This window comes from Eurypyga helias, unplaced genomic scaffold (genome assembly GCF_000690775.1).
Source record: "Eurypyga helias isolate BGI_N326 unplaced genomic scaffold, ASM69077v1 scaffold6460, whole genome shotgun sequence".
Lineage (NCBI taxonomy): Eukaryota > Metazoa > Chordata > Aves > Eurypygiformes > Eurypygidae > Eurypyga > Eurypyga helias.
In genome coordinates, this window is record NW_010224947.1 from 2,315 (window position 1) to 9,907 (window position 7,593).

The window sequence follows — 7,593 nt, forward strand, 5'->3', positions numbered from 1 at the left end:
CGCGGTGCCAGCAGGGTTGGAGCCGCTCTCTGGGGGGCTCCATCCCCACTGAGATGAGGGATGATGTCTGATCACATATTGTCACCTGACAAAAAAGCCCGGCTGTGCTGGGGTAGTGTTTTGACCGTCTCACTGGTTCAGACTGGCTTTATTAGATGTTACACCACCAAATGAACCTCGTGGTTTCTCATTCGTGGAAGCGGTCCTAGTTGCTGGGACCCCAAGGTGCTTTTATGTTAAAGCAGAGGTGTGAGCTGTTACTTCTGCTTCTACCCTCAGGCAATAGAAACTCTGACAGGCGCGCTGTTTCAGCGACCACCCCTCATTGCTGCTGTCAAACGACAACTGAGAGTCAGAACCATCTATGAGAGCAAGCTGGTGGAGTATGATCCTGAGAGAAGATTAGGTAACACGGAGTTTTCCTGCCTTATCCCTATTAAGCCAACAGCTGATAAAATTTCTTATAAAACGGGCTGCTACTTGTTCTCGGCAGATGTCTTAAGACCTAAATCCTCACCACGATGAAGCAGTAGCTGCTTCATGCATTACTTCGGTGTGCTGAGAAGCAAATCCCATCTATTTTTCACTGCTGCATCCTTCACTGAAGAGCCAAATGATGTAAATTAGATGACATTAGCACTTGGTGCAAAGATGACCTTCATCTATCACCCCAGGCTGATGGCTCTGTGAAGGGTCGGATGTACAGCTTCTTTAGGAGGGACCTTCTAGATGTGTATTTAAAGGCTATTCTGTCCTGTCTTGCATTTCAGGGATCTTCTGGGTGAGCTGTGAAGCAGGCACATACATCCGAACGCTCTGTGTCCACCTCGGTTTGCTGCTTGGTGTGGGCGGCCAGATGCAGGAGCTCCGCAGGGTGCGCTCGGGCATCCTGGGAGAGAAGGTAGAGTGGTAGCTCTAACGATAACGAGCAAATTTGGAACCATCAGAGTTGTAAGAGTTTTGTTGAAACTGCATCAGTTTTGCAGCATTAGGAAAAGAGCATTTAGGTGCATGGTGGCTGGGGGGAGTTTTGTGAGTAGCCCCAAAATCATGGGAGATCTTGCCATAGTCTGTAACCAAAGTGTTGAGTTCAGTTCAGGGTGTTGCCCCTGTTCTGGTAATTAAGCTTTGGGACAGTGAGTGACTGGGAAGCGCACCGTGGTGACTGAAAGTTTGGTTTTGGCCACCTGTGTTTCTCTGCCTACAAACCTCGCAGGTGCCAGGAGCTCAGGCGTGTGAGCTGTCTGCTTGGCCATCTGCGACCGCTCGCTGTCAGGGCACAATGGAGGGAACGTGCCTCATCAGAAAGAGCCTGGGAGGTGCAGTCTTGTCATCTTGAGCGCTTATACGGTCTTCATTCTGGTCATAGCTGGATCCTGCTGCCAATCCAAACTCCAGAACTCCTTCCTTTCCTTGCAGAGCAGGAGTATCAGAGTGCAGGTGTTTCCCCACCCATCTGTGCTCTTACCACAGCTGTAATCACTGGTGGTCATTTCTGAATTCCAGGTGTTGGGTGCTTACAGCTGCTTCAAGAATTTACTTGTGTCCCAGAGTGAAGAGCTGGTTAATTTAGACCTCAGCTCATTGTATTTTGTCTAGAAGCCCCAGGGTATTTGTTTAAGTTGGTCATATTTCAGAGTTTCAGACCTTACACACCAGAGCAAAGTGCTGCCTGAGATTAGGAAGCCTGTGGTACCACAAGTCAGGCTGACCTCAAGCTTAATAGGACGTATTCCTGCCTCTTTTAGGTTGCTTTTTTGATGCTTCTGAGTTCAGCAGCTGTTTTGAGTGGTGGCTGGTAGGCGAGTTCAGAGGAGTTGTGTCGTTGCAGGACAACATGGTGACTATGCACGATGTACTGGATGCACAGTGGCAGTATGACAACAACAAGGACGACAGCTACCTGCGAAGAGTTATCCTGCCCTTGGAGAAACTGCTGACTTCGCACAAGCGGCTAGTCATGAAAGACAGCGCGGTGAGCTCCTGAGACGGTGCCAGCTGACAGCCTGAGGCTGCAGAGTGTCCTTCTGATGTGTACAGCTAATGTAATAAATGGGGGATCGGGTTCCACGTGCTGCCCAGCGCTGTCCTGGTTGTGAGCTGTGTAAGAGCTAGTGTGGGCCACTGCCAGCTCAGGAGGAAGATGCGGGAGCCAGGAACTGAGGAGCAGAGAAGCTGCTCTCCTCACTTTGGGAGGGTGCTGATGGTTACAAGAGGTCTGTCTTACGTGTTATTTGGTGTGATAGGTGCTGTGCTTTGCTTTTTTCCGAAGCCTGCAAGTTTTATATAGTAGACAATAAGAAGTAGATACATGGGGGTGTTATTGCTGGGACAGAGTGGCAATGGGAAGCTAAAATTAAACTAGAGGCACTTCTTACCTTTGTTTTTTTCCCTCTAACTTGCTTATAAACCCTCTTTTTCCCTATATTTTCAGGTTAATGCCATTTGTTACGGAGCCAAGATCATGCTGCCTGGTGTCCTGAGGTATGAAGATGGCATTGAGCTTAATCAGGAGATTGTTGTCATCACCACAAAAGGAGAAGCTATCTGCCTGGGTATGAAACTCCTTGTTCTAGTGCCCAGCTAACGGCAGCAGTAACAGATTCTGTGCCAGTGAACACACAATAAATTGAGTCCCCACGTGCAGAAGGTGCCTTAGTGCCTCCTGATGGGGCCTGGGGGATAGTGTGCGTGGCCCAAGGCAGCTGTTGTTGGGCGGGATGGTAAGAAACCAGCTGCATCAGTCCCTGGCAAGGTGTGATGCTCAGGTATGCTTTGTGTGAGGTGATGATGAAGTTTATCCATTCTCTGAGTGCAGTGCTGCCACCCTCCTGCAGCACCCCGATTCCTGTTCTAGGGTCTGGGTGCTGTGCAGACTCCAGAGACCCCCCCGCCTCCCAGTGTTCTACTGGGGGCTGCTGTGGTGTGTGGCTGGCTGCCTGCAGGAGTGACGTGGTGCCGGCAGGGTTGGAGCTGCTCTCTGGGGGGCTCCATCCCCACTGAGACGAGGGATGATGTCTGATCACGTACTGCTACCTGACACATCACACTTCCTGAGCAGGTCAGTGTAAAAGGACTTGAGCAAGTACCCCCTTCTGTGTCCTGCTGCTCCTTTCTATGGTGGTGTGGTTCCTTGAGCTGCCTGGAAGTGCTCCAGGAGCTGCTTGGAGCTCTTTCTCCTCCAGTCTCGGTGCTGCTCTGGGAAACGTTTGGTTTTACTGTGCTTACTGATCCAGAACCGGTCGTCTGGCATAAGCTGGAGAGGCCCGTGTGTATGGTGGGGTTAATCCATGACTGATGCGCTTTCTGCCTTTGTGCTGGGAGCTCTCTGAAGCGTTAGTCCAGACCAGAGCAAGAATGGGCCGAACGCAGCAGGTTCCTGTGTTGCTGTTGCAGTTTTGGTGTTAAGGTGTTAATGAACTCTCTGCCTGGTTCTGCAGCCATTGCCTTGATGACCACAGCAGTCATCTCTACCTGCGACCACGGCATCGTGGCGAAGATCAAGAGAGTGATCATGGAGAGAGACACATATCCCCGCAAATGGGGTCTTGGTCCCAAGGTGAGTGGCATGGGGGTGCGGTCAGTCACAGGGCGATGGTGAGGATGTGGGCCTGGGCCCCTGGGGCAGAGCTTGACCCTGTGTCTTCTCCAGGGTCTCGGTTTAATTCTCTGCTCTTCTGGAGCCACAGTGGTGGGAGTTCCCAGTGCCAGGGCTGTGCCAGCCCAGTGCTGGTGGGAGGAAGGGTTTCCTTCCCAGTGGAGCCTGGGCAGCTTTACCCGAGGCCCAGCTGGCTCATGGGCTTCTGTCTGTACAGCCCTTTGGTGAAGAGCTAAACGATGTGCAGTGGGTGACATCAGCAATCCGCAAGGATGACCTTTATCTGTCCCTGCACACTGATGGCTCTGGAAGGGCTGGACAAGGAGCTGGTTTTTCTTCTGGTGCAATTGCAATGTGCAAAATGCAAGCTGAGGTAGCAAATAGTGCCTGAAGGGCAGGAGCAGTGGGAACAGCCATTATGAGGTTCCTCTCGGGTCTCAAGCATGTGGTAGTTGTGGAAGCCAGCAGGTGCTAGCTTAACTGCAGCCAGACTGGTGTTCTAGTGAGGCGTGTGATGCAGCTCAGACGTAACGCTCACTGTCAAGTTGCCATGGTTTACTCCATTCCTGTGGTTCAGGTGACAGGTAGGAAGCTGTGGGGATGCAGGCACATCGGTCTCGCAGCAGATGTGAGATAATGTGGGCCGGTTCAGGCATCTTGGGAGTCTTCAGCAACGCCTTGCATCTGCAGCTGAAATGCGTCAGGTCACTAAGCTGGAGAAACCCAGTCAAAGATCTGAGCTCCTGTTACTTCCCCCACAAATTAGCCCTTATTTACAACGCCTTGTGTCTGCAGCTGGAGTGGTGCAGCTGAAACGCGTCAGCTCACTAAGCTGGAGCAACCCAGTCAAAGATCTGAGCTCCTGTTACTTCCCCCACAAATTAGCCCTTATTTACTGATGAAGATATCTCCTGTGTGAGGTTGGTAGGCTGCTGTGCAGGGGATGTTTTGTGTGACCTGTCAGAAGGCTTGTTGGAGAAGCGTTACATTGGTAACGCTGTGGTTGTTGGCTTGGCTTGTTCCTGGATTACCACCTTAGGCCAAGTGGCTGAAGCTCTGGGGAGGATTTCTCCTCCCTGGAGCTGTGCTCTGACTTGTTGTACGTTGCTCTCAGGCCAGTCAAAAGAAGATGATGATCCAGAAGGGTCTGCTGGACAAGCATGGAAAGCCCAACGAGAGCACACCGGATTCCTGGAAGAAGGAGTATGTGGATTACAGGTGGGTACAGGGGGTGTGGCTCCAGCACGGTGGGCAAAGGGGGAGCCTCAGGCACAGAGGACTGGGCTGGGTGCTGCCGTTTGTGCTTAGAGCACGTTAAGCCTCGCCCAGGGCTGTTGTCTGGACCCCCAGGGGACGGTGGCATTTCTTACAGTGCTAGTGGGCAGTGCCAGAGGGAAAGGCCCTGAGCAGACAGTTATCCCTTTCTAGCCTGCACTTGTGGTTTTAGAGGGAGTCAGTCTGCTAAATTAAAGGGGGGAGGCCTTGCTGTTGCCCAGCCCAGCTGGCCCTGGTGCAGGCTGCAGGCCTTCCCCCACACCAGCCTTCCCCCCTCTGTGCCTGGTGTGGGGTAAGGAGCCCCTGCGAGGGTGACAGTGCTTGTGTGAGGGCTGTCCTGCTCAGCTGGGGAATCTTCTCTTTCAGGGATGCTTCCAAGAAAGAGGCAGCTGCTGTTTCAGACATGGAGAGGGCTCCAAAAGTGAGTATCGTCATGCTCTCTGCCTGTGAGGCCAGTTAATTCCCCCAGCACTTGGGCTCAGGCGCTGGAACATGTACTGCTTCAGTTGGTTGTTTTACAGGGGAGGGTGTTCCCGTGTTCTGGGAGCGTAGTGCCCCACGTGTGCTGCAGTAGCAGAGCCTGTGGGCCAGCTGTAGGGTAATCTCTTCAGAGCCTTACCCTGGCTGTTTCTGGGGTGTTGTACTTTGGGTATGAAAAACACAGGGTGCCACTCTGGCAGAAGCAAATTCCAGGCAGTGTGTGTGTGGGGGTAGCAGGGGCAGTCTGTAGCTCACCCTTCCGCTCCAGCATTGTTAAGTGAGGTTTGATTGAATCGGGCAAAATGGTTGCGATGGGCTTGCAGACAGTTCTCCTGTCGCTTGAGCTCCTCTGGTGGGTCTGACGACGTGTTCCCCGAACAGAGGAAGCGAGAGTCGGAGAGTGAAAGTGAGGAGGCTGTGAGCCCACCGTCCCCTGCCACCCCACCGCCCGAGGAGCTGAGCAGAAAGGAAAAGAAGAAGAAGAAGAAAGAGAAGAAGGCCAAAGAGGCGGCTGAGAGCGGGGGAGAGCAGATAGAAGTGGTACGTAACTCTGCAGGCATGGGAGAGATCCTGCTGTCTCTCACTAATACCTCTGGGATAAACACACCGGAGCATCCTGCTGCGCGTGTTGCCGGAGCAGCAGCTCTCCGCAGGCAGCCGAAGATGTCTGTGTAGGTGCATTTGTAAACTGAAGTGGTTGAGGGTGGTGGGAGATGGGGCTGGTGAGGCTTGTGGGGGTGGATCCGCGGTGGGGCAGGGACGGGGTGAGCAGCAGCAGTGGGTACAGAGTCCTGTCGGGCGCCTCTGCCCTGCGACGGGGCCCAGTGGGAGGGTGGTGCCTGGTGCTGGGCTTCAGGCAGCGTGCTCACGTGCTCGTGAGGGAGGATTGCGGTCACGGGAAGCCCGCGCTGTGCCTGGCGTGGGGCTGTTCCTCCTGAAACAGAACAGTGGGGGTTTCCTTTTTGATTCCTGACTTCAACTTCTTCACAGACCAGTGAGACCTGCACCAAGAAGAAGAAGAAGAAGAAACAAAAGGAGGTAGAAGAGAGCTCGGAATAAGGGACTGGATCTCTCCGAAGCAGGCGACCTTCTCAGTAGGGAGGGAGGAGTCTGAGGCCTTGAGAAAAAAGACTGGCTGCATGGCAGGGGGGCCAGCAAATTCCAAGTTCCCTCTCTGCTGCATAGACGAGTGAGCGGGTGTGTTTGCCTGGGAAAGGCCCCGCTCAGGTGCCCCTCCTCATCCTGTTTTAAGGGTTACCAGAGGAGCGGGGTGTCGGACTGCCCCTGCACTGGAGTGCTCTACACCAGCAGCAGTGGTATCTTCAGGGGAGCTGCAGCTCCTGGCTCTTCCTTGGTGTCTCCGTTTTTACCTTGCAAGGGAGGAGTAACGTTTCTCCCCGCCCTCCTGCCTCTTTCTTCCTTTTCTTCCAAGGTTGGAACTGTTACCTGGCAGTCACAAGTGTGTTGGCTTGGCCACGACCCATCTGGGCTTGGATGGGAACAGTCAAATCGGTTATTTGAAGGGCTCTGGCTCTCTAACTTGACCCTCGGCTAGAGGAGATCAAACAGTCCTCCCAGATACTCCTCAGTCCTTTTTGAACTTGATCATAAATGATTTGGAACATTAAATTCCTGCTTTTTGCTTTATAGTGCGGGGACCTGCTTGTTAGTTGTCAGCCAACTCCCCGGCGCGCTGACCTTGTCAGCGTGCACCTCTTGCTCTTCGCACTCCTCTACCCGGTCGGAACGGGAGTGCAGCGCTTTCCGTTGCCTTCCCTGGTTTTGCTTCCAGTAAGCCCCGAGGGCTGGAAGCGGAGCTGCTGCGAGGGGCAGAAGTGATGCTTTTGGGAGCGGAGTCGTCTGGAGGAAAAGCTTGGGCAGAGGCAGCTCTGCAGGGGGCACTGGGTGCAGGGCTTGAGCCGTTGCAGAAAGGCTTGTCCCAGTTATCAAGGTGGGGGGGCTCCTGGGGCTGAGAGGTCTCTCCTCTAGCACAGGGGTAACGCTGAGCCAGGATCTGAGCCCCTTTTAGTGGGGAAGGATCCAGGCTGCTTTGTTCTGAACTTCATCCCTGTCTTGGCCTCGTGTGTTGCTTTTACCTTAGCCGCCTGGCTCCTCCCCAGGGATGGAGATCTGGGAGCGGGGGCAGCAGCCGGTGGCTGTCACATCCTGAGCAGAGCGAAGGCCGGTTTTACTTCTTTTTTTTTTTTTTTTTTTATAAAAAAAAAAAAAAACCTTTTTTT

General features: G+C 53.3%; 1 protein-coding gene across 1 annotated transcript in view; it reads left to right on the forward strand.

Moving 5' to 3' along the window:
• Positions 1-6,412, forward strand: part of DKC1 (dyskeratosis congenita 1, dyskerin) — an 8,667-nt gene extending 2,255 nt beyond the window's left edge. The window contains exons 5-13 of the mRNA XM_010147277.1: positions 280-406; positions 771-901; positions 1,832-1,975; positions 2,435-2,555; positions 3,441-3,559; positions 4,713-4,816; positions 5,240-5,294; positions 5,735-5,893; positions 6,344-6,412. Coding sequence (XP_010145579.1) covers positions 280-406; positions 771-901; positions 1,832-1,975; positions 2,435-2,555; positions 3,441-3,559; positions 4,713-4,816; positions 5,240-5,294; positions 5,735-5,893; positions 6,344-6,412 — 1,029 coding nt within the window. The remainder of the gene's footprint in view (positions 1-279; positions 407-770; positions 902-1,831; positions 1,976-2,434; positions 2,556-3,440; positions 3,560-4,712; positions 4,817-5,239; positions 5,295-5,734; positions 5,894-6,343) is intronic.
• The last annotated feature ends 1,181 nt before the right edge of the window (positions 6,413-7,593 follow it).